Here is a 26,556-nt window from a genome sequence, read left to right on the forward strand (position 1 = left end):
TCTCTCTTAGTGAGAACCAGTATCACACAGACAAGAAAAGTCTACATAACTCAAGCTTTTAAATACAGGAATCAAGAAGGAAGATGATTCCTTTGATGTTTTCTCTGCCCCTTTGGAGGACAGTGTTCAAATAGCACACTCAAAATTACTATGTTCCCAGCATTAACAATAAAGCCTCTTTGCCAAGGAATGAGTGACTAAATGCATGTGTAAGTACATGTCTGCTAAATCCAAAGTAACTATAGCTCTTCTGTTCAACTTCGCTAACTTCATCTATATGGTATGAAACCACTGATAAAGCATGTTATCTGTTCACATTGACTTTTTCAGGCTCCATTAAGTTACTGGAGTGCAGTATCTTTCTATAAATATGAGATCTTTGCAGTCGCAGACTGCAGGCTTTGTTAGCCTTTCCAGATCTTCAGCCAAAAATAAGCTGTGGAAACAGATGGGAAAGTGGGAAGCTGGAATTACTACATGGGCAAAGTGAAAGCTCTTGGGTAATCTTAACTGCAGATTTTCATGTTTTCAAGTACTTCCTTTGAAACTGAAGTTTCTATTTCTAATACCATTCATTTATATCTATACCATTCTTACAGTTTTGTACTTGTAACCTTGATGTTAGAAGGTTTTTATGTTTTGGGGTTTGTAGATTTGATGATATTAAAGAACAATCAAGTGCATGTTCTTGATGATACTAAAATTTATAAATCAATCATCTGTCATTACTGAAACTGCTTGCTTCTGCTTTTGCCAGTAGTTGAGCTAGAAAGAGCAGACAAAAGGGGTTTTTTAGTTAAAAAAGCGAAGTGAGGAAGAGAAACCTTTGTTCCTTTTTACCTGATCCTACATTCTACTTGCAGTACTTGTTTGTGCTTTTTGTCTGACTTTGTTAGTGACAAAAAAAGTTACCTTTTAATTTATTTTGCTCAATTAAAAATTACAGGAGTAAACTTGATATCATCCTCTAGGCTTGTATATTCATCGGATAAAAATCTCCAAGAAGCTGAAGAGCCAGCTATGATTAAAAAAGTATTGGAACCCAAATTAGTACAGGAACACAACGCTGCTACTCTTCAGAACACTCAAACAGATGTAAATTGTCTTGGAGCTAGCATAAAACCACCTGTTGATCAGGATGCTCCAAGTGGAGCTGTGCAGAAAGAAGCTGCTTCTTCACCTTCTATTGAAGAGGAACTTCCAGAAGTAGTCAGTGATGCAGAAAGCAACAAAACCACTACAGGTAGGTTTGGAATTATACTTTTGTTTATTTTGGGTTTTGTTGGTTTGGGTTTTTTTTTCTTTTAAATAATTATTCAAAAGCTTACATAAATGTAAAAACACAGGCAAAAATTAAAGCTGATGTGGATATTCTTTGCTATGGTCTACCTCATTCTCTCACACTTTAAAATTAGAGATGCATTGGTGCAGAGGTTTGGCAGGAGTGGTTCCCAGATAATGTGTAGCATAATAAATCTGAAGTGACTTGTCAGGCACTGGGCATGTTCATTGGCATGTGTCCCCCTTCTTTTTCTCTGTAATACAGCAAACTTGAGTCCTCACCACATGGGACTTCCACAGAGCAGAATCTCCATTCTTTCCTTTTCTAGCAAATTACACCAGTTCCACTGTTGTTTTATGAGGATTTTGGAGGCTTTCAGAATCTTCCCCACTATGTGAACAAAATAAGTAACACAAGGAAATGTGTAACTGCATCTATACCAAAGGTATTTGCTGCCACAGCTATGTCAGAAAGACAGGATCAAGAAACAGTTCTGTTCAGGCAGAAGCTTGTAGCACTGCATGACCCTGAACTTCTTCAGAGTCTACTCTTTAAGGAAAAGGTAACAGATCCCTAGGAAAAATGAACTGGCTACGTAATCTTATGAAAGAGTAACAACAGCACTTCTGTAGAGATCAAATACAAAGCATCGGTCAAGTTTTTGATATTTCAAGTCAAAATGACAAGTGAAACACAAGGTCTGGAAAACCTTTCAAAGAAAATTCTAGCTTGAATATTTAAAAAAAAATAATAATTTGTCAGATTCTTCTTTTCCAACAGTTTGTCTGTGTACTGCCAATAGTCTACTCCAAAGCGAAAAAAGCTATTTCTCTCCATCTGCAGGTAACGCCAAACTAGAAACTGCATCTGTGTTAGGCGAAGATTTAATGATGCTCTACAAGAAGTGCCATTGCCCAGATATTAATATTTGTGTAGAAGGCAAAGAGTTTCAAGCTCACAGGTACATAAGTATTTACAGTAAAATTTTTCAAGCAAAATCCTTCTACTATCAAATGCTGCTGGTACTGTGTATCTATAGAAAGTTACTGTTGGTGCTGTTATCTAGCTGTGAACTGTTACAGTATTTAGATCTCATGTGAGAAGTGGCCATACTTTGCTACTAATGGAAATTATTTTATCTCATTAACTACAACTATTTTGAAAACAACTGTGCTTTTAGGACTTCTAAGATTGCCACTGTAAACTCATATAATAAATAGTGAGGCACTGGAACAGGCTGCCCAAGAACACCCCATCCCTGGCAGTGTTCAAGGCCAGGCTGGATGGGACTTCGAGCAACCTGCTCTAGTGGAAGGTGTCCCTGCCCATGGCAGGAGGCTGGAACTGGAAGGTGCCTTCCAACCCGAACCATTCTGTGATTCTATATACTCATGTATAAATACTGGATAGGTTTTCTTGGCTAACCTTTTCTTAAATAATCCATGCTCTCTGAAGAGAATGAAAAATCTAATAAATTGTTCAGCTATTAATGCCGAATAAATTGCCATACAGGTAAAAAGTTTCTGGAGTAGTAATTGTATTTTTTTTCTGCTCTTCAGAATCTGTGCATACAGAATCTGATTTTACTTTAATTACTTCAGTCATATGGGTGTAAAGATTGTCAGCAGTCCCCATTACATCTAAAGTCCAAGACCAATTAAGAACTTTGGCTTACTGGCCTTCTCTATCTTGAGAAAGCAAATTAAAGCACCAGTATCATTCCCTGTACCTTTGATATGAGTCTGTTTACATTTGAGATAGCAAACTAGACAGCCTGTATTTTGTTCCCTTTAAGTATACAAGTAACTTGGAGAGACTGTAGAAAATTTCCCCTACTGCTAGTATTTTCTGAATGCAGAACCAATGGGGGGGGGTTCATTACTGACATGAAAAATACCTTTACAGAAGGTAAGTCATAATAGTGTGTATGGTGTTTTATTTTTTTGAATCATAGAATTAGGATATGTACTAAATCTCTAGAATGTAGTGTAATTAGGCATGTTTGTTTCTTCCAGTCTACACTATTTTAAGACATGTTCTCAGGCCCATAACTTTGAGAAACAAATATTTTAATGCAAAAAGAAAGTCAACAAACAGATTCCATCAGCAGAGTATCTTTAAATAAGGCCACTTACTGCCTGGAGCAATGTATCTAGTCTAACCAGCATCAAAAAATATGGCAGTACGTCAGAGAAAACAAGGATGCTCTGAAATGAGCACAAGACTTGCTTGTGTTAGTACTGCATCATGTGAACAGTAGGAGTCAATAAGGGCAATCTAACTCTGGGTATCGTTGTGCTGAAAGCACCAGGATGATTTGCTTATTTTAAGGTTTTTTCTTAAGTTCTTAAACACGAGACAGTTTAAGGCCCCACTCTCTCCCACCCACTTATCTCAGTATTCCTAACTTTCTCATGAAGTCCTGTGAACTTCCAGTAAACTGTACAGTATCAGCAGTGCTGCTCTGTGATTTCCCAAGTTAAGGCTGTGTGGTTCTGTGGTGTATTCTTAGAGCTCTGCGTGGAGCAAGTCACGTTTGTTCTGTAATAAACATGTGGCACAAACCACGACAGCAGGAAAGCAGGGAGAAATGTACTTCCAATTCATATGGTGCCTTCATTATTTTGTTAGTTAAAATTTTATCAGTTTCTATGTAGGTAATACATACTTGTCCATATTCTACTGAGTAGCTGCCTGACTTAAAATGTGTCTCTGAAATACCCACTTCAACTGTGCCCTTGAAGTTCATCTCGCCTTGGTCATTACTGAAATTTGTTTCCAAAAGGATGACAAAATTTGAGATAATGTATTTCATATCTCCATGATAGTGTATCATTGTATCTTACAAAAACAAGATCGTGTTTGATTTCAGAATGTCACATACTCAAAGTTCTGATGTAATACTTGTTTACATGTGGATGTATTTCACCGAGATATAAAACAGTCTGTAAAAATTTCATTATTATTATTATTGCTGGATGAGTCACAAGAGGAATGTGCGAGAAGTTCCTAATTTAAAGTATTGAGACTTCTGAAGCAGGAGGAGGGAAGAGAGATGAGACATTCCAGAATATATAATGACTAGAAAAGAGACCATAAATAGCATTCTTCTTACTTCTTCCTACACAAAATGCGACTGCTCGGCAACATTTTTAAGAGCCAACCAATACATGTAAAAGAAAGGATTCTCAAGCCTACTGTAACAGTTTTTCTGCCAAAGGAGATGCATGACCTAATTTTGTAAATAATAGGAAGCTTAGTAAGTGTCAAGAAAAAAAATCACATATATGAGAATATTATCTGTAGCCGCAATAGCCCAGATAAAATACACAAAGGCTCATACTGTAACTGCTGTAAATCTGGAAGGCTGAAATCATAAAGCAGTTTTCATCCACTATCTTCTCTTCCTTTCTGCCCTTCTACTTCCACCTTAAAAAGGTTTCCTCATCTGGTTTTGTGAAGACTGTGATATGGGTGGAGATACTGAGCCCCACAGGCTACTTGTCTGGGGTTTCTTTATTGGTTTTGATGGAAAGTAGTAAATTGAATTAGCCCCTTTATGACCAGTTATGCCTTTTATATATACAAGTGTAGTAAGTCTAAACAGAAGTAATTGATAGCTTTTCTTAAGCAGTGCTGGAAATACAGGCCATACTGTTGTATCATCTATTAGTATCAAGTTTGTTTGACTTCTAGGATGTGCTGGCCAGCCAATTTCAAGTAAGAGAGTCTCTATACTTCTCTCTTCGTTTTAATAAATACACATTTTGTAGTATAAAAAGAATTTTAAGAGATTCAGGATATAATCATTTGGCTAAAATGGGGCTGTGTAAACAAAGTCATTTACTGTCATTCAGTAAATAAAGCAAATAAATTCGCAATTTTATATCATATTAAAGGAAAATGCTTATGACGATAGATTTCCTGTGTGAATGTCAAAGTCATACTAGAAACAAGCTTTAACTGAGAAGTCGAAAGTACTGAATTTTCCTCTAGCGTATTTTGAATTCCAAACATACCGGAGAAAAGGCATGAGTATACAGATGACACCTTAATGCATAAAGGGCAAAGATTTAAGTCAATGTTATCAAAGAGTCTCATAATAGGTATTTGTATCTAGTGGAATAATGTTTACTTTTTGTCTCTCAGGGCCATTTTATGTGCCAGATCTAGTTACTTTGCTGCTATGCTGAGTGGAAGTTGGGCTGAAAGCTCCCAAGAGCGCATCACTCTTCAAGGGTAAGTGTTTTCTTTGCAAGTTGTGTGGGAGCAAAGGTAGGCAATCACTGCAAATACGTAACAAACTGTGCTGTCTACAGAGTTCTGAAGATTAATTTGCCTTGATGCTTTTCTTCAACCTCGTACATTTCCCAAGTACTGTTTTGACTTCAGTAAGAACCAGCGTGTGTAGTATTTGTTAATACTGTCAGGTGGTGCAGGGAAGAAGTCTTTTTCATCAGCAGAAGGGAACTAATAATCCTTTGTTTTATATTCAGTCTATTTTATAATTCTCCTCTTTCAATTCAAGTTGCAAGTTCCATGAAAAGTATTATGAATGTCTGAATAGTGTAATTTATTTTCATACCTATTTGTACAGTAAGAGTATATTTACAATGTGAAGACAAATAAGCAATTAAATTTGTTAAATAGTGTTTAATAATGGTATTTCAGCATCATGCACTAAACCAATTTTGACTACTATGCTTTTTCACAATGGCTTTCTGTGCAAGAGCTGAAAATAATGGAGCTGTGAGTGTAGGAAGAATACTTAAGACTTCATAGATAAACTGGGGACTGCCAGGTTAGTTCTTTTCAATATCAGAACATTCAATTTAAATATATTAAATTTTCCTTTAAAAGCAAACTAATACTGATACTTGTGCATGTTAGCTTTTTTGTTCAGACAGGATTCTGGCTGACTCGCCTTTCTTCAGGAAGAACTGTGTACCTTAACAGTGCTGCAAGACAGAACTGCTCAGTGCTAATATAAAATTGCTTGGCCAAGTGATACTTTCTCACATTTTCACCATTTTAGTTTTTTGTCAGTGTAGTAATATTGCTGCAAACTTGAGAAATTATCCGTTCATTCAGTTAGAACTTCCCAATCCTTATAAAACAATACACCTTTTAATTGATTCCTTAGCTTTTATGCTATACATAGTATGTTTTAGAGGCTGATAGCCATCAATTACTCGAGATATTTACACTTCTGCCCCTCTAATTGATTTCTTCATGGCTGAGAAATTTTCGTCCTTATCTTTCAGTAGAGGCTTTCTCCTGAGAAGAATTATTCTTTATACGAGTATATTCCCATGCCAGTGTCTCATAATTTCTGTTATTAAGAATCATATCCATAATTTTACTTTTTCTAGTTCAGTTTTCTGCTTGGTGCAGATTTCCATGCTGTCTATTTAAACACTCATAAATAAGGTACATATGGCTTCCTCTGAAATAATGACAATTCTGCATAATACAACAGCTGTCAAGACTGTGGGGAAACTCCTTGCTGATTTTACAGCTACTGTGTACTAATATACAGAGACACAACTGTGCTCTGATTTTGCTTCTTAGCATGTTGCAAGGGGGGTTTTGTTTGTTCTTCCATTTGTTTTTAGTCATTAATGTCTGTTGCTTAAATATGTCTAAATGTTTTAAAGGGTCTTAGCTCAATCTGCATGACTACATTCCATTTGTACTAACATACACAGCACTTGTGGGTTCTGAAGGTTGCACACCAAGATGTACATACAGTAGTAGTATTGTTCAGGAGGTTGTGTCTACCACTTAAATAGACATTCTGTGCCTGATGCAAGGATAAAAACTGCTCTGTGTAGGAATTCTGTATTTCTTAATCTGAATCTAGGCATAAAGACTTTTTCTAAATATTCTGAGATGCAACAATCCTACTTAACATAGTAATAAAAGTATTAAATGTATTTTAATTGTAGGAAAAGCTTAAATATATCATAAAATCAAGAATTATTATAAGCCAATTTTTAAATAAAGAGTTGCTTAATAATTGACTTATTACTAGTAAAGAAGTTGGAGATGATGAAAAAACCACTTCATATTATCAGTGTAAATAACCTAGATATGAGTATTAGTCTGCTTATGACTTGTTTTCAAAGATTTTAAGTATTACAGAGCTTCAGCAAGACTACTGAGTAGCAAAATTCACTCCAAATATAGTCCATTTAGATACTTTTACACTGCAGTAATGTTGAAAATAGCTTTAATTTTATCAGATCATTTAGCTTCCACTCATAAAACAGCTGGATGATGTACCAGCCTTTAGAGTAACTGTCTAGAAATGTGGTGTGTTTTATTCTGGACTTTGTCTTTATTTGCTTTTTTTTTTTTCTCTTTTTTTGCAGCATAAGCCATGTAGAAATGAGTGTCATCTTGTATTTTATATATGGAGGTATTTTGGACTTCCCAGACAAAGTTGATGTTGGGTATATATCAACTTTTATTCTTTAATTGTAGTTTTTGCCTGTTCTGTACTTTCTCAGTTCAAAGTTAAAAGGAAAATTCTTCATGTAGTGTAACTAACACAAAGATGTCAAATATGATCATTACACCTAAAGATACTTGAGGAAGTTCCAAAAATAAAGCTGCTGAAGACATCTTGTTTATTTGACAGCTACTGGAAAAGGTGTGCCACCCATTTTTGGAATGTTGTATGACAGCAGCGAAAAACAGGAGGGTGTTTTATACTAAAATAGTTCCCAATTTGCATGTACCTTCTTTTAAGTTTCCAGAATAATATATACAATGTGTCATAATATTTAGCAGTTAATATTTGGAAATTGTTTTTAAATAATCATTTGAAGTGATGCAAAGGCTAAGTAGTTAGTCTTAGATCCATCAAAGATGATATATAGCAACCAAGGTAAATGTTGGTTTATCTATCTAAAATAAAAATATGGAATTGTTTATAATATGCCCAAAATGTCGATGTTCAGGTAATGAGTTACTACAGAAAGTAAGTTATGGTATTGATTATTATACCCAATAGTATTTTGCTCACTGCTTTTTAGTATTTGGAAGGGACATAATTCTCAGATATTATGTAGTCAGTAACATTTTATGTAATCTTCAGAAAAAAACCTACATAATGCCAAAACTCTGCTGGCACAAATACCATTTTCAATTGCTACCACAAAACAGAGAAACTGAGAAACAGTTTCTCAGCCAGTGGCTGAGGCTTACTTTTATGTACACCAAACCCAGTGGTTGAGAGATTACGATTAGGTCAATACATGTTTCTGTTCGAAGACTGTTCTTTGGCAAGTTTCACACTTGGTTCTAAGTCTGTTTCTGCAGTAAATTCTGACCAAAGAAGAAGGTGAAATCAGCATGTAAATCATCTTGCAAGCAAGATGCCTATGTCAAGTTGAGTTCTGATTCCTTTTGCTACTGCTTTCTCTTTAGTCGCATGCTGGGCATTGCAGATATGTATGGCCTCGATGGGCTGAAAGAAGTAGCTATTTACATTTTGAAACGAGATTACTGCCATTTCTTCCAAAAGGTATGTCAGTTCTCATGCTATTTTGTGAACTGTAAAGCCTAGGAAGGATTTTTATTCTATTACACATCACAATGACAAAATATTTATCAAACGTGTGGTCAAGATGCTCAAATCAACAGGCCCTATTCTAGTGTATAAATCTGCTAAATTCATTGGGATTGATGACCGGAGTAATGCCTGTGGAATCATCCACCCATTTAGAGGAACTTTAAAACCACAAGTGACAAAATGCAATATTCCACATGATCAATTCAATATACTAAGTTACATGGAGTATCATTTAATACATTCCACTGTATATGCAATTGTTCTTAATAGGAATATGGAAATACTGTGTACTTGCAAATCAGTTTTCATATATTTAGAAAATATTTCTTTTCAATTAAAACTAGTTTAAAACAAACAACTGTTTAGAGCTGGGCATTTTCATGCACTGGGCTCGCTAGCTTGAATGCTGCTTTACTGACATGTGGAAGCAGATGAATGCCCTGTTCTGCATAAAGGCAAACAATCTTAAATACCGTGGTAGCTGACGGTACTTCTGTCTGAACTGAAGATTTTGTGCTTCTGTAGAGTCAGTCTAAGTTGGAATGTACAATAATGATGATAATCTGCTAACAACTCTAGCCTGTTCCTGGAAAACACCAACCTGTACTAGAATGCATGGCTATTGCTCACTCACTGGGAGTGGAAAACCTATATGCTGCTTGCATGAAGTAAGTAAAATACAATACATTATGGTTTATGTTTTCCATTTCTCTGCTTTCTGTTCAAAGTATTTTATTTTGCGAGATTGGGTTTATTTTGGCATAGACAATGTTCACACTTTAAACATCTTCCTCACCATATTTTAGAGGTATCACTTATGCTAACAAATGAAGATAGAACATTTTTCCTCTTCCTTAACTAAGAAAGGCTCTCTTTTCAACAGATGGGTAGGAAAACATTTTGCAAAATGTTTGTCAGAGAGAAGCTTTGCCAGTTTACCTACTGAACTTCAGAACAACTGTCTTGTTATGTTGATTAACTCTTTGGTAAGTAGTATATAGTGTACTCTGTATAAAGAGCGATGTAATCTATTAAACATAAGAAATATAGAAGTTTGAATCTGCAGTACACACATGCTATGTAAAAGTTCCCATTAAAGTAACAATTTAAAACCAGATTTTGATGTGCAGATGTCATTGTTACACTTCATGGCATGCAGTCTAATGATAATCACATCCAAGTCCAGCATAGTAATACAAAACAAGTTTATGAAACACAGCTGTGACATCACAGCACAGCATTATGTGTTCAGATAGTGAGGAACAGCAAATTGCTCTGTCAGTGTTAGGTGGTGGAATACATTGTTTGTGAGAGGCTTTTCCTGTTTGCCTATATCCTGATACGGAAAAAATGTACTTTTTTTTTTCAAACTTCATGTGGTCACTGGCTATCAGTGATCACAAACTATTTCTTTACAGGCAAGCTGACTTCAAAAATAATGTAACAGTATAGCATACATAACTTCTGCTTCTCAGGTAACAGGATGGAACTGGTCCCCTCAAAGACCAGCATTCATTTTTTGTGGCACATACTTACATTGTTGCAATTTAGATCTGCTTAAACTAAAGTACTTTCCAATTGTGTTTCTGTATAAAACAATGCTGATTTAGAAGTAAGTGGTTTGAACTAGAATTGATAACAAGAATTTGGTTCAGTAATTAGCCTGTAAAGGGACTGAACTGGAACAGTACAGTTGCTGCCAAGCATGACTGTATATGTGGTTGTAATGTGGACTGGTGTACATGAAGTTTAACTAGCTTAGTAACATTCACAGGATGATTTTGGTTCTAGCACACACCAGCCACCTAGTATCCCATGCCAAAATCCTTGTCCCCACATGTCTTCTTGTTAACCAAGCTAAACAGCTCAGGTATGGCTACCCACGCTGCGAAGCATACCCCAACTTCAACAGATGCACTCTTAAATGGTTCTGGCCAAGCAGTGCCCCTCACTGAAAGGGCTGTGAAGGCTTCTTGTGGTGTGTTTTTCTCAGCCCCCAAGTTTTTGTTTTGACGGAGTACTTACCCCATCATGTGCTGAGGCCAGCAGGTCAGCTGTGAGCAGTGGCTGCTATTGCATATTCAGGTGAAAGCCTGAAAAACAAGAGATTTCAGAGCTAAATGGCTGTACCAAGAGAAGTCTGTGAGAGTATCCAGTTACAAAACTCAAACAGTCCTTCTGCCACAACGCATCATTTCTAACAGAATAAAAATAGTAGCTATAGCTCTTAAGATACGAGGTGTTCTGCCATTACATTAGGTCAGTATACTTAGTTGTTCCTAGAATACATACATAGCTTTGTATGCCATACGTTGTATAAATATTTGAGAAGTTTTAAGTAATGTTTTCAGGATTACAGATCAATTCATTCTAATCTACTGGTGTACACAGTTACACCAATATCCATCTCCAAACTGGCTCAGGTGTGTACTGTAGCCAAGAGTGTATGTAGACAGTTCTAAGCTCTATTTCAGGCACCCCTGTGCAACATTAGCAGGACAGCTTCAAGATAAAGCTAAGCCACATGAGGCCTTTCTTTCCCTCTGTGCCTATTATAATATATCAAAATGCTGTGGTTGTAGTTTGTGTCGAAATACATGAGCTGTCTTGAAGCTACCAGCACTTGCAGAACTGTCATGGTACTTGGTGCTGCTCAGCCTCTCTAGAAGATTTTTGCAGTCTGGATTCAAGTGTGTTTTGATTCCTGTTTTAGTTATTTAAAAATCTGTGTTGGTGTGTCTTTGGAAGATTCACTGGTATTTTATGGACTGAAGCCTAGAAAGCTTTTAGAATTGCAGAATTAAGAAATAAAGCATAAGCCTCTTCTGCCTACAGAACAGTTCTGGTGAGTGATCATTTAACTTGGCTCTTATGACAGTCAGTCCAAAAACTTGTGGAATTCCCAGTGAAGCTATGCACAATCTGCAAAAATGCTTCAGCATGCTTGAGGGAGAAAGAAGAAAAGGTCTGACATGAATTTGCAGGGACTACTGTATGTTTTATGATCCCCTTTGCGGTTACAGTTCTTTGCTGTAAAACTTTAACAGTTACACCCAGTTAAACAGTATGACTACACTGATCCCTTCATTACCAGTCTTGGAAGAGTAAAACCCTGTTAATGTGGGGCAGCCCTTCAGAGAAAGAAAAGGTGCAAAGGAAATGAGACTACTGATGAGAAAGTCTCCAGGAAATCCCAGTGATGAACACAGAAACATTAAAATGGGAGTGTAGTTTAAAACACTGTTCAGGTTCTTATCCCTGGTGCCTCAACTACATGTAAGAAAATTACCTGTTGGGTTTTTTCCTTTAGCTGAGTAACGTGGACTCTGCTTTAGAATGGTTGGGGAAAAATGTAACAAGAGAATTAAAATTCAGTTAGAGCCACTCCTACAAAGTGCTGATTTAATTAGAAGTCAATGAAGGCATTTTATATTACACTGGAAGTGCCTAATGGGAGTAAATGCTTATTGCCTTGTGAGCAGGGGCTGAATTCTGGACCATTCAAAAAGCTTGTAATTGAGTCCAGTGGGAACAAGATTAAACTATAAACATGTATTTTATCTACCTTATATGCAAACAAGCAAACTGGGTTTGCGCACAAATGAGTAAAATAATAAAATACAGTTGAACAGTAGTTGGCCAGATTTTATGTTTTAATGATAATACACATGAAGAAAATCCTTCCTGCTTTCTACTTAGCATGGGACAAACAGGATTAGAATCTGAATATACAGTAGGTGTCTTTGTGTCAAATATTTATCTGAACTGTTGCTTTCTCCAGTGTTGCTGACCTTACTGCATTCGTTTATTAATGACCTGCTAGGTCACGTTGAGTAGAGCCATTCTAATGGCTCTAATTCTAATGTGGGTAACAAAACATTCCAAGTTCTTTTCAAGTGATGTGTTAGGCACTAGAAGTTGCCTTCAGTTGCTGTGATGATGCAGTGCATGAAAGAACCAAAGGCACAGACCAGGGAAATTAATATTAGCAAATCTGCTTCTTAAGTGTAAATATAAATGTATTACTTGCATTTCTTAGAGAAACGTTAGCTAACGAAGAGAGTAAGTTCAGTTAAAACTCTGTCTGGGAAGACAAGTATTTAATGTCTGTCTCCTTTAAATAAAGCAAAAGGATTTGTAACTATGAAAATGCTTTGATTATTTACATATCCCAAGTGCTAGGCCATCCACACTCACCTAAACCTTTCCCATTTCATTTGAGAATTTATTACATTTTTCGGTGACCTAAAAGCATTTTTGGTTTCAGTTTCTGCAGTTAGTATTTATTTGTCTTATTTTGTTCATGACTGCAATATGTAATGATACACGGTTGAAAAAAGTACAATAAAGCTACTGAGAACTTCACTGCCTGACACTTCAGTGGGCAAAACAGCAGCAGATTTTTCTTTTCTGCTTTAAAGGTAGGTATAAAATGTCCAGAATTATCAAAATCCAAATTTATTTTAAGAAGGAAAATTACTACATGATTGGATCCTGTGTCTTTAGTAACTGAACAGAGGCTATTTTATGAGCAGCAATTCTTTAGGCTATTACTTGGCAACAGGCTAATTTCTGTTTTATTTGAAGAGCCACAGGAATGCTGTTTTCCTTTTGATGGAGAGTGACCGCCTCATCAATAGCCTTCCCCAAGTGAAGTGGACAGAGCCAGCCGTGGCCTTGGCATCTAGGCTACAGGAGGAATGTGTAACATTTATTGTGGCAAACTTCCTACACGTAGTACAAAGTGAAGGCTTTTCTATTCTGCTGCAGGTAAAAGAGCCCTCAAGCTACCATATGCTTTCAAATAAATTGAACTGTATGACACTTAGTACAGTTTAGGCTGATAAAAAAGCAAAACAGTTTCAACTACTGCTTTAAATTACAATTCTATGGAGTGCTATGAGGTGGGGTTTTTTCAGTGTTTTTTTAAAGCACACTAGCACTTTGATACATAGGGCTGATACTATACTCAGGGTACGTGCCTCAATTAAGCAAAAGTTCCACTTAATTTAGTGGGACACTTCCTGTGCTGGAGAGAGGTAAGTACATGCATAAGCTTCAAAAAAAAAGCTTTTGGACCCTTAGAACAACAGCATGTACTTACAGGGATGGTTGTGATTATTACCGGTCTACTCAAACTTGTACTGGAATGTGGCAATGCTGCAGGTCCTGGTGAGAACATACCCAGTCATGTAGCTGGTTCATTTCTCCCATTAAAGATTTATTTAGTATGTAGAGAAATAACAACATATAAATAGGAAGATGTTAAAACATTTTGGTTTTGAATCTGGAGTTGCATGTGGCTGTGAATTCATTACGGTGTGCTTGTTCCTAAAATTCGGGTTAGCAAGAAGCCTCAGGATGATTTGCTAGAGGCCTGGAGAGGGGTAGGGTTATGGAATAGATACAAAGAAGATGCTCCGCTTTGGAATACCTCCTGCACAGCGTGAGAGCAGATCCTCTCTGCTCAGTCATGCTTTTGCATACGAAGTACACTCTTTTGTTTTAAAACGGCTGCCTTTTGTTGTTTCCTCAGGCACAGGCAATGAGCAGCAAACCTGACCTTCTAGAACTGATTTTTAATGCAATTGAAAAAAGTATTAATAATGAAAATAGCTGCTTTCTCCTTGTAGCTGTGGATACACTACTGGACTCCACAAATGTGAAGGAGATGGTAGGTTTTTCAATGTGCTGTGTTTGTACTGAGAAACTAGTCTGATGTTGTTTCATGTAATGTTTCAAATCAGATGATGTGCTTTGAACTGGGGTTGGCTCAGCCCTGCAATGGGGGTCACACAGGAAAGCATCTACATAAATCCAAGGTTTTACTGGAAGCACAGCAAATGTTGGCATTTGTGTAGTGGATATTAACACTTTTCCTTTAGAGAAACCCTATCTATGGCAATAAAAACATTACTGTGTATTATTGAGAATGTAAGTCCCATTGGCACCACTGCTCTGTTGATTTTTGCTATCACTCTGTATTTCCGATGAGAAAAAATTTATCAAAATGTTGCATTAACTTAAGAGTGTAAGAGAGTTTATTCTCCTTCTATGTATCTTTTCCCCCCATACTGTAAAAGTCACAGCTACATTTGCTTTTGCTTAGTAAGACTGCTCTCTGAAGCAAGGGCTGCTTCTTAATCTAGCGTGTGTTTTTGGGACTGGGGGGAGGCATCAGTCTCCTTGTGTGTAACATACCACGTACATCCACACCATCTAAATAATGCTGTTTAAGCTGTGGCTGTCTGTAATGCTGAGGACAATTCATAAATAGTATGACAGAGAATGAAAACTAAATGCAAAATGAATTACTACAATCTGGTGCTATTGTAGATCATCTTGGTAAAAGCAATGAAAATTTAATCAGATACATTATTTTTCCCTAGAGGATTTGACCTTGTTGTGACACAGCTGACAGTAAAGAGCTATTACGGGGTTCATTTAGAATTTAAAAAAATGGGAAAAAAAGGGGGAAGGGTGAAAAAAAGAGCAATGTGGTGTTCTCTAGTCCTGTAGCATGCCTTGGTTTTCAAGTGTTGTAAAAATCACTGTGGTGAGCAATAATCCTTCAAAACCAGCATCTCTATCTCCCAGACCATTATAAAATATAAGTGATGACATCATTGATCTAGCTTAGGGAGTAAGTAGATTCTGAAAGGAATAATGACTGGTTGCTATGACAATCTGCCCCTCGCCAGCTGCTGATTTGTTACTTGAACACAGGGTTTTACGTGCAAGATCCAGGCGCTGCGTGATAAGCTCTGGGTCTTCCTGGTTCAGTCTTTTTATGCTGTTCGTCACACGGAAAGCTGGAAGCTGATGAGGCCAGACCACCAACAGAAAATACAAGCAGGTATGGCTGGCTTCAAGTGGCATTAGAATTTTTTAGCTATCTGTTTAGTAGATAAAATGTAGGCGGTGTTGTAATGACAGAAATTAAAGCAAAAATTGTGATGCTGTAGGTTTTTGAAGGCATATTTTAGAACAGAAGCATGATAGCATGATTAGCTAGTTTCAAACATGGAAATCAGTCAGTCGTTTTCTGTGAAAAGCCTCCCCTGCTTTTCTTTTTAGGAGTGTATATAATAGGAACCAAACCCACATAGATTGATTCTGTTCTTATTTACAGCTGCTCTTAACTATTGAAAATACTGCAATAGGATTAAAAACCTTATCTGTCTCAATTTTAAGAAGATAAGGACTGGGGATGAATGAAATTTGCACAAAGCAGATTACTGTCTGGAAATTCAATTTCTGTCCTTTCTTGTTTTCTGCAAAAGGTATAAACCTTGCTGTCTCTTGCATAATGCTTCTCTCATGCACCGTCAGTAAATGCAGACAGCTTGACTTCACAGTTGATTGGTATTGTTATATTGTGTATGCTACTGCAGAGAGCCCCTAAGGAGCTGCATAGTGTTCTCTCAACATTTTAACAGACAGCACTTTCAACAAAAAGGAGGTTTTGTTCTAAAGGTTTCTTTGTTTTGAAGTACACAAGTATGCTGAGGATGTGGAACTGATGATGGAGTTCGGGTTATGGTTGAATATTAGCTTTGACAGTACAGTTTAGAAAAGAAATCACTTCTGATTCAAAGGAGAAAGAAACATTTTGGTGTCCTTTTTGTTAAAAGGATATTAGTATCTTAGGATATGATAGTTATAAAATTGTTTACACCTGTAGGTAGATAAAAAATGTATTCTGCAATTACATACTGAGGGAAAGATGCAGTGACAGGCTAAGAATGATTTAGGCATGTAGTCAAATAACATTCATTGCTACTGTATGAAACACATTTATGATTTCTTTCTGGATTATAAAACCCTTCAGAAGCTGAGGAGCTGGCTTTGGGGTGTTTTATTTTTAGGATCATTTTGTCCTTACTGTAGATAATGTTTAGGTTGCTTTGCACTAGTGCTTGCAATACAAAAAAAAAGGTGTGCCTTAGTTGTCCAAACTCCATCTTGCCAGAAATTGTTTTGTTTTCTTTTAGTTTAAATTGTAACTCAAAGCTACCATACATGTAAACGGGCTGAAATGTTTGCATAAACTATCTGGGTTTAATTACAGGCAAAGAGAACACGCAATACTAATAGACGAATTTCAATCTTCAGATTAAATATGTCTAAGACAACTTAAATCAACTTTCATTTCAAAGATTTCTGGTGGTGGTTTATCTTCTGGAGATTTAACTTACATTGAATTAGATGGCTGTAATAGGGAAGGAAAAACACCAAAAGAAGACAGATAATAATGTGGGTTTTTTTCATTTCATGTGTTTTCTTAGGTACGAGTTTATATGGATTTTGTCTTAATATATTGGTATGTATTAATGTGCAGAGTCATTGCTAGAAAGAGGATTAGATCCCTGGGGTGCCATTTTCAGAATATCTTTTGTGTGATTTTTACTGACCTATACAACAATTATTTTTAGTATCTTCAGTAAGAATTCAGCAGGTTTTTGTTATACATGAAATGTAACCATGTACGAACATGAGGCACTGAGTGCTTACATTTTTAAATGCCTTTTTTTGCAAAACCTTTTTTCAGCTGAAATATCAATGCAAACAAAAAATGAAACCTCACTGCTGCTGGCTCTGTACAGTGTCTATAAATATCCCTTTTGTATCCTACAAGCGCGATTGATTTAAAGGCTTTATTGAAAAATGCTTCCCTCCCAGTGTAGAGCAGTCAAAAGACAGGCATTCACTGCCTGAAAATTCCACATGACAATCACAGGGATAACTCTCATGACATGACACTGCATGCTATCTAAAGAGGCACTGTGCTCTTTACTCTGTACATTTAGATATTTTAGCTTTACCACTTTTGAAAACTAATGTAACTGAATGTAATTAATCTCTTCTTTATAAAGAAATATTCTATGAAGTACAGTATGTCACTTTAAAGTCATGAGTACTCTACACTGGAAGGTCTTTTTCTGTATTTTCTGTAAATGTTGTACACTTTCAAAGCTCTCAGTGCACTGCCAGCTTCAAGTGAGCTAAGCCTGGATAAACAAAAGTGTGTCTTACTCTTGAAATGGGGAAACTGAAGAGTTAAACAACTTGCTTATGGCCTCATGACTTCATTACAGATACCACATTTTTTTGGTTCAGAATATAAACCCATACATTTCCATATAACATTTGCCATGTCACCAAAATTAGCCTTCCTAGAATAGTCACAGGACCCAAAGAACTGCTTTCTGACTTCAGATGATGTTAGTTGAGTAGCCTGGATTGTTTTCTGTCTCCTTTCTTTCCAAAAAAAACTGAATAGTAAAGAAACTGCTTGTTCCTTTTACCAGCTGCATTTGACAAGGGTGATGACCGAAGACTTGGCAAAAAACCTGTATTCACTAGTTCTCAGGTAAACATTTATAACCAAACATTAAAATATTCAGGAACTTGCAAACAAAACTATTTTCATCATCTGTTTTAAAATGCATATTAATTTGTCACATTATTTAATGGAACTTGCTTTTGAAAAATGTCTGGTTTTTTGGTGAGCTGTTTCTTCTGCAGAATCAGTGGTGTCCAGGACTGAAAAGATTTTAGGACTCAGCTTATACTCTACTACACTGTCAAATAGATAAGCTCAAATAAAAGACAGGAATTTGTGTTCAGAACCTCACATTCCCCTGTTGCTACATAATGAAACTGATCTGTTTCCCAGAGCTACTGAGCTAATGAATCTCTGCTATTATCATAAGTCACTGAGTCTGATATACTCCCTGCTCTGAAAAACTACTTTTCAGTGCTCTCAACAACTCTTCTATCAAGACTCCCACTCAAAACTACACAAAAGTAACTATTTTGTAGAAAACCAGTATGTGTTTCACATTATTTGACAGTCTGGATACATTAAAATGGCACTGGTATCACAGAGATTCTACTTCATGCTCTTAATTCTCCATGTTTCAGTATGTCTTCACCAGAAAGAATTAATATTGTCACTTATCTGGTGGATATACTGTTGGTAATGGTTGAAAACATCACATATATTGTAAGTCATATGCCTGTATTTTTGGTTTGATGTTTGTAAAAATTCATAGTCTTTATTCATTTGGAAAATAGGCACATCTAACTCAACAAAGTTTTCCTACTTCAGCAGATACTAATAAATATTATAATATGACCAAAGGAAAAGCAAATCTCTACTTAGATATTTCTATATCCTCCATATAGAGCAGTATTTCATATGACATTTACTAGTCACCCTAGTTACTTCTGGTACTTTTATATCTTTGAAAGCCAGCAATCTGAGCTGAAAATGTATTTTTAAGTTATTTCTATGCTGACACTTACTGCTTTAGATTTGTGTACTGCTTCAAAAGTAGCTGTGTTTCAGAAGTGAAAGGTAGTTTGTTATAAATGTCTTCTGTTTTGTTTTGTCTTCCTGACTCTTTTTTTTTTATCTAGCTAAACAAATCTATTACTGAATCTGTTGGTGTAAGGAATACTTCTTGGACAGAACACACCAAGAAAGATTGCTGGGGAGATTCTTGCACTAATCAGGATAAAATGAAATCTGATGGATTAGGAGCATCTGGACATACATCTAGCACCAATAGAAACACTGTTAATAAGGCTTCAAAGCATGAGGATGTAAAGGGGAAAGATGGCAAAAAACTAGTTTCCAAGATTACTAAGGATTCAAAACCTGGGGAAAAAGCTGCTTCACCAAAGGCTAGAGCTGTTATAAAGACAAAACCAGAAAATAATGGAAATGGGAAGGCTGAAAGCACCCTTACCAAACAAGAGATAGAAAAGACATCGTCTATAGGTGGCCAAAAAAATTCAGGAAGTGGCAAAGGACTAAAGAACCATGAAGGAAAAACTGCAGGTGCCAGACCTAAAGTGCTGACAGTAACTTCAAGCGTGCAGATTAAAACAAAGCCATTGAAAAAACCCACAGGGAAGGAATCTCCCTCCTCAGTGACTGCAGCGGGAACTTCCAGCAAGTCACCAAACTCAAACACAGATACCCAGACTGCGAGTGAACAGACTGAGGAACTCAAAGAGGAGAAACTGGTAGAGGAAGGGAAAAAACAGACTGGTAATTTTTTCTTTACTTCCTGTGTTTTAAAAGTCCCCTTCTGACTTGTCCCAGATTGGTCGTAATCTGAAAACCAGCCTGGGAAGCTTTAAAAAAATCTAATAGATTGTTGTCACCTTTTTCCCCAAAATTAATATTAACTTAAGAATATTGTGTTTCTCCTCTATTAACTGACTTTATGATGAACTGATAGCCATATAAAATGGGAGAAGTTCTACAAGCTTAGCATCTGTGCTGTTTAAAATAGCCGATCGTAATATATTGGATTTTTTCAGTGCTTATATGCAATACATTTCCCCCTATAATTAACTATGAATTTACTTTACAATAGTGAAAACAAAGTCATCTGTAAAAACACCAAATGGAGTCACCAACAAAACCAAGAAGACTGAGCCTGAGGCTAATGTCACCACAAGCAGGTATGTTACAAATCCATGTGCTGCTTTACATACGTGTGTATATGTTTGTGAAAAGAAGTTTCAGGTGAACTACTAAACTTCCTGTTAAGTGAACATGTTCTTTTTTATCTGAGAATGGTTGTCTATTGTGTGTTATTTTCAAACCCATTTTGAGTTAGCTATTGGAAACACTGCTCTAAAGATAAAATTTGTTTGGCTTTTGTGTTGGATTGTTTCATGCTGATCATGTTAAAATTGTTACAGGTCATTCAGAATTCTGCATACTGGAAGAGTAAATGACCACACAAGGTGTTGTAAACATAGTATTTCTGGGATAGCTTAGATTAAACTGGACAGGAAGACAGCTAAAGCACTCTGAAACTGGTCAATTAAATATAAGTAAATATATAAAAGTATACCCATACATACAGATTTTGTTTTCAAAAAGTGTACTCTTAGGTTGCATTTTCAATGTCTATATGTGTTTTAATATGCACACACACATATATACTCGTTGTTTAAGTACACTTTAAACGTTGCTAGAAAAGCTTGGAAATAATGGATATAATTTCTTTGCAGTCTGACCAAAAAATCAACTGGAAAGGGTTGTACTGAACAAAATGTACCAGCTGTTCTGAAGAAAAAAGTGAATGTGAGTAGTAATTCTGCAGCACAGCAAAAGGCTCAAAGCACACCTACCAATTCTCCCAAGAACCAAGGTAAAGTTTCATACAGCAATGAAATGGTCTGACATTATCATGCAACACTTTGTCTATCTTTCCCTCAGCGCAAACATTTGGCAAAATCTTCTGAACAATTCTGATTATTTTCCATATTTCACTTTTGGTAACAATCCTGAACTGTAAAATGCAAATGAATGTGTGTCAACTTCAAAACATTTAAAAGATGGTCTTCACTGCCAATTGTTTTTTCCTTCTGCTTGTTTAATCTGCTTTGCAGTCTTTTATTTGCTGATCCCCTGCACTTCAGCAGTTGGAACCATGCCTGAGTTCAACAGCAATTCTGTAGGTCAAGTATTTCTAATATCCGTCAAAGATGTGACCTGCAGACTCCTTTATGAACTGTTAACTATGCCTTCCTTGCTTGATGATCTCCTCTAGGAGTAGCACTACCAATACTGACCTACCCCACAAATACTTGATTTCAACAGCTATTTATATCAAGTGTGGGCAAAGACACTCTAGACCACAGAGAGAAAACCCTGTTTTATGAAGATAAAAAGTGTTAAGGATGAAACTCTTTTTAATCCCATCTGGACTTGGCACTTACTGGGGAGGGAAGAATATTCAAGTTATATTATCTTAAATGCACTATGATATGGAAAACACAGGTCCTGTCAATTTGTGGTCATTAAGGATTTTTGCAGTATTTTCTGACTGAGCAAGGACACCAATTCTGGTATTCTAATCACATTATAACTAACGTAGTTATTTTCTGCCTGCTTTCATTTCCTCTACAGTATAAATTGAATACAGTACTTCTCACTTCCTGTGCTAATCTGCTGTGCAGTGCTTCTGTGCACTATTAGCTGCTGCTTTCTACTCCAGTGATGACTACTTTGGTTAGAGGTTGAAGTAATTCCTTTACGTATTGTCTAGGAAGTGCTTTGGTTTTAAAGCTGGCATGTAAATGCAAGATGATATTTTAGTCTACTATTTAAGATCTCTATTCTTAATTCCTTCACAAGTCTTAAAGCCTTTGTTTACATAAAAAGATGAGTAACTTGCTTCTCAGAATAAACAAACACTAACATAAATTTGGTGAATATACATTGACTGGCATATACAACCTTAATAGTCTCTTTTTTTCACTGTTAGGACCTCAGGGGGAATCACCAAATTCACTGAAATCAGGAACATCTCCAAAACATAATGAAGAAAAAACTGTATTACAACATCTGGTTCAGACGGCACACCCAGAAAAACATCCTTCAGCCAAGAAGAAGAGTGTTAAGCAGTCACAAACACCTTTAGCAAAAACCACTGCAAAAATAACACCTAAAACTCTGGCTCCATCAAAGCATGCTGAGATTACAAACAGTAAAGACCCAAAAACGAAAGCAGCCGGGCAATCTGTATTAAAATCTCAGTCCTCTGCCCAGAAACATTCCAGGAGTGAGTCCCCTGTTGTCCAGAAGAACGTGCACACCTCTGAGCACAGAAGTTCAGGACAGAAACTTGAAAAGAATGTGGCTGATGACAATGATGAATGCTGTTCTGCAAAGCAAAGTGAAGCTTTAAAACCTGTGATGCAGAGTAACAGTGAAGATAAACTGCTGGCACCCTGTCAATCCATTAAACAGAAATTGCCAGATCCTTCTGAAAAGGTGGAAAATAAAATACAATCCAAATCATCTTCTCTCATTACAGAAGAAACTATTTCTCAACTGCACATTTCACTCCAGAATGGAAAGGAAGCAAGTCAAATCTGTGGAGATCAGACTGGAATTAAACAGATTGAATCTACAGAGAAAGATGGTAAGACAGCTGAAGTTCCCTGTCACGCAGAGTCTTCCAGTAATGGATACTCAGATTTTTCCAAGGAAACGAATCAAAAGGCTACTGCTTCAGGAGAACTGGTGAAACATTCAAAAGCAACAGGAGTCTTTACTGAACAAAGTGATCCATTAAACTCTGAAACAGGTCTTAACTATGGCGAAAATGCTTTACCAAGCTTTTCCAGAACCATAACCAATGGAGGGGATGAGACACCATCTCCTCAGATTCATATGGAGGAACTTCTTACAGGTGATGAGCTGTGTGATACATCAGCCTTGACTGAATACAAATCAGTTTCAGCAGATTTAGATGATATCTCAGAATGCTCCACAGAACAAATAACAGAAAAATATTCACCTAATTACACAGAGCCTATAGATCCTACAGAAATGCCAGAAAACCACGAAAATGCAGAAATTCCCTTTGTGGACCACTGGAGTACTGGTGCACTAGATCCAAAAGAGAGTCCTGAATCAGATACTGGCAGTGCAACCACATCCTCTGATGATATAAAGCCAAGATCAGAAGATTATGATGCAGGAGGCTCTCAGGATGATGAAGGATCCAATGAAAGAGGCATTTCTAAATGCAGCACTATGTTATGCCATGATTTTCTTGGAAGAAGCAGCAGTGACACAAGTACACCCGAGGAATTAAAAATTTATGATAGCAGCCTAAGAATAGAAGTGAAAATGAAGAAAGAGGGTTCTGATCTCTTCCGTGTTAATTCAACAAGTGATGATGAAATACCAAGAAAAAGACCTGAAATTTGGTCCCATCAAGAAAGTGCAAGGACCAATACTAGAGAAAGCAAAAGTTCTACTTTCAGTAACGCACAGTTTACTCAGGAAGCAGACCAGGTTTCTTCTTCTGCTGATGAAACAGAAGATGACAGATCTGAAGCAGAGAATGTTGCAGAAAACCTTCCTCCATCAAATGTTCCTACTCAGCAGTTCCAAGGAATTGATAACTTAGCTTTTGAAGATGCAACAGAAAATGATGCTGCAAGTCAAGAGTTCCCTAAAACTAAAAACTTCAAACGATCTGTTTTACTTTCCGTAGATGAATGTGAAGAACTGGGATCTGATGATAGAGTGGACTCTCATACTTCACGTCAGCATTCAATAGATTCTCTTACTCCTTCAGAAGTATTTGACAGTGTTTCTCAAGAGCACCATGGAAATACTTTTTATTCAGGATGCTCACTGGAAACTGAAGATGGATTCCTGGATTCCAAACAGCGTAAAGAAAGAGACAACAAATCCGATAAAAGTGAAAGTCCTCTCCTACACCCTCATGGCACTGAAATCCCAGGGAAGGGGGCTCAAGGTGTTTCAATGACTGAACAAAATTGCCCGGAGAAAGCATGCTCAGCAGCTAGTCCGTGCCCAGGAGAAAAACACAAAGCAAACATGAAGAATGAGGTGGCAAGTGAATTTCACCAGTGCAATAAATACTCAGACAGTGATGCAAAATCTCAAGAAAGACCCTGTCATTTGGATCTTCATCAGAGAGAAGCTAATTCTGATGTGCAGAAGAGCAGCTGTGCAAAACCTGTAGAAGCCAGTAAGCATCAGCTACTGACTCAAGAAGGTCAAGTGAGAGACAGTCAGCCAGCACCTACAGAATGCGATAATACTGATTTACTTCCAGGTAATGTACAGAAATAGAAACATTCAGTCATGCAAAACAAATTAGTAGGGAAACCCTTGGCAATTTGTCTGGGATTGAATCCTGAACTGCAGTAATTTTGGCTGAAACTATATTAACTATTTTTAAGTATTTCACTTGGGTAGAGAATGCTTGTCTGTTTGAAATATCCGTCAATACCCTGCTGGTCAATGAGAAACTTCATTACAAGAAAAGAGAGTTTATGTAATGGTAAAAGATTGGATGCAGTTCTCTGTACTTCAGTTATTTTTGATCCAATCTAACATTGACAGCATCAGCTTTTGATGGAATCTCAGTATTTGTTTTGTCTGCTTGACAACGTATAGTATGTCTGAATGGGATGTGCAATAACTACAGTAATAACCTTAACTTAAAGGGCACTGAACTGTTTACCTGAACAGCTATATGCATTATTATTATTATTGTAATTTATTTATAATACACAAATTTGGATCCTTCTCCCACCAAATATAACTATTTGCCATATACATCAGTGGGAGCAGGTTTGAACATTTAGAGCTTATGAGATGTCGAAAATTCTCAATTTTACCAGTAAAAGCTTATTTCCTAAAAGAGAGATTATCCTTAGAACTAATGCTTATATACAGAAAAGTTCTAACTCGTTTCATGTAGCTAGATGAGTACTTGTCTAGTTTTGTGTTTTGTCTTCTTTATACCAATAATTCAGTCTGTTTATCCCATCACAAATATGCAATAGTGTTGACTACAGCTATTGTGTATTCAAGAGGAATGAAATGCTGATGATCTATGCTCAGCCAGACCACAGAACAAGACATTAAAACTTGTACTGTTTTTCTTTAAGTTTGCTTGCCCTTGCCTGCAGCTGCCCTTGCATGTGCAGTGTAGAAATAAGTCTGTGGATAAACAATTTTCCTTTTAATTCTAAGCTGACATAGCTTAAGTCACCATTCCAAAATCAGTCTCTATTAATTCCCTCCATGCACCTCCTGGTCTAAATTTAATTTATGTAGTAAATGAGGAATTTCATGTGCATTAAGTGTATACTGACATTGTCATTTTCTGTATCAGAAACTTAATTCTGGAGGTTATTGTTAATTACCAGTGATGACCGCTGCTTTAACTTCATTTATAAATGATACCTTGGTTTTTATATAGGAAATAAATGCCTCAGATTTTGTCAATTTTGTATAACCCTCCATCCCCCTTTTTTTAACCTGGTTGGATTGTCCTTCCTGAATGAGTTAAATTTTGCTCTACACAGCCCTGAGGGGAGGATCATCTGCAATTTTTACATTGTACAGTATTGTGAATTATTTCAGGAGACATAGATGAGTATGACACAATGGCAAAAACCTGCATGTATGAGCACCGGCCTTCAAAAACCCTTTCTCCAATATATGAGATGGATGTTGGAGAAGCAATTGAACAGAGGATGGATTCAGAAACAGCAGTTCTAGATGTGGATTTTGAAGATCAGCAGTTTGCAGAACAGGACTGGACTCTTCTCAGGCAGTTGTTATCTGAGCAGGACTCAAACATCGGGTTCAAAAACTCTGTTCCTGAAGACCTTAACCTAGCACAATGTCTCATCAATCAGACACTGTTTCTGGCACGAGATGGTTCAAATCCTCAGGGTACATCACAAGTTGACACACTCAGTAGGTGGACTGAACTCATGTCTCCACTTGATGATTCTTCAGCAAGCATTACAGTGGCAAGCTTTTCATCTGAAGACTGTTCGTCCCCTCAAGGGGAATGGACAATTCTTGAACTGGAAACCCATCATTAAGGTGAACTCCAACCCATTCCCTAAATCTATTTTTGATGAGTTGTTTCCATACAATAATGATACTGCATCAGTCAAGAACAAGCAATTCTTGATACTAAGGCAATCTTTCTGATATTATGAGGTAAATACGTTAATTTATAATCTAGATTTAATTGCAAGTACAGTAATTTTTCAAGATTTAAATGTATGTCTTTTCTAAAAATGAACTTTGAGCATGTATTTTCTAGAATTGTTAGAAAAATTAGATGACATGAAAGAAGAATCTTGGTTTCCA

At 36.7% G+C, this 26,556-nt stretch overlaps 1 protein-coding gene across 1 annotated transcript in view; it reads left to right on the forward strand.

Moving 5' to 3' along the window:
- The window catches only part of KIAA1107 (KIAA1107 ortholog), a 26,631-nt gene extending 349 nt beyond the window's left edge, over positions 1–26,282 (forward strand). Inside the window, exons 2-17 of the mRNA XM_010019072.1 lie at positions 947–1,243; positions 2,126–2,243; positions 5,432–5,521; positions 7,657–7,737; positions 8,717–8,813; positions 9,441–9,529; positions 9,745–9,847; positions 13,449–13,631; positions 14,398–14,535; positions 15,588–15,717; positions 18,173–18,234; positions 19,287–19,923; positions 20,255–20,342; positions 20,901–21,040; positions 22,160–24,493; positions 25,813–26,282. Of these exons, the coding sequence (XP_010017374.1) occupies positions 947–1,243; positions 2,126–2,243; positions 5,432–5,521; positions 7,657–7,737; positions 8,717–8,813; positions 9,441–9,529; positions 9,745–9,847; positions 13,449–13,631; positions 14,398–14,535; positions 15,588–15,717; positions 18,173–18,234; positions 19,287–19,923; positions 20,255–20,342; positions 20,901–21,040; positions 22,160–24,493; positions 25,813–26,282 (5,057 nt within the window). The remainder of the gene's footprint in view (positions 1–946; positions 1,244–2,125; positions 2,244–5,431; positions 5,522–7,656; positions 7,738–8,716; positions 8,814–9,440; positions 9,530–9,744; positions 9,848–13,448; positions 13,632–14,397; positions 14,536–15,587; positions 15,718–18,172; positions 18,235–19,286; positions 19,924–20,254; positions 20,343–20,900; positions 21,041–22,159; positions 24,494–25,812) is intronic.
- Positions 26,283–26,556: the final 274 nt, after the last annotated feature.

Source organism: Nestor notabilis, unplaced genomic scaffold, assembly GCF_000696875.1.
Source record: "Nestor notabilis isolate BGI_N333 unplaced genomic scaffold, ASM69687v1 scaffold15307, whole genome shotgun sequence".
In the NCBI taxonomy this organism is placed as follows: domain Eukaryota; kingdom Metazoa; phylum Chordata; class Aves; order Psittaciformes; family Psittacidae; genus Nestor; species Nestor notabilis.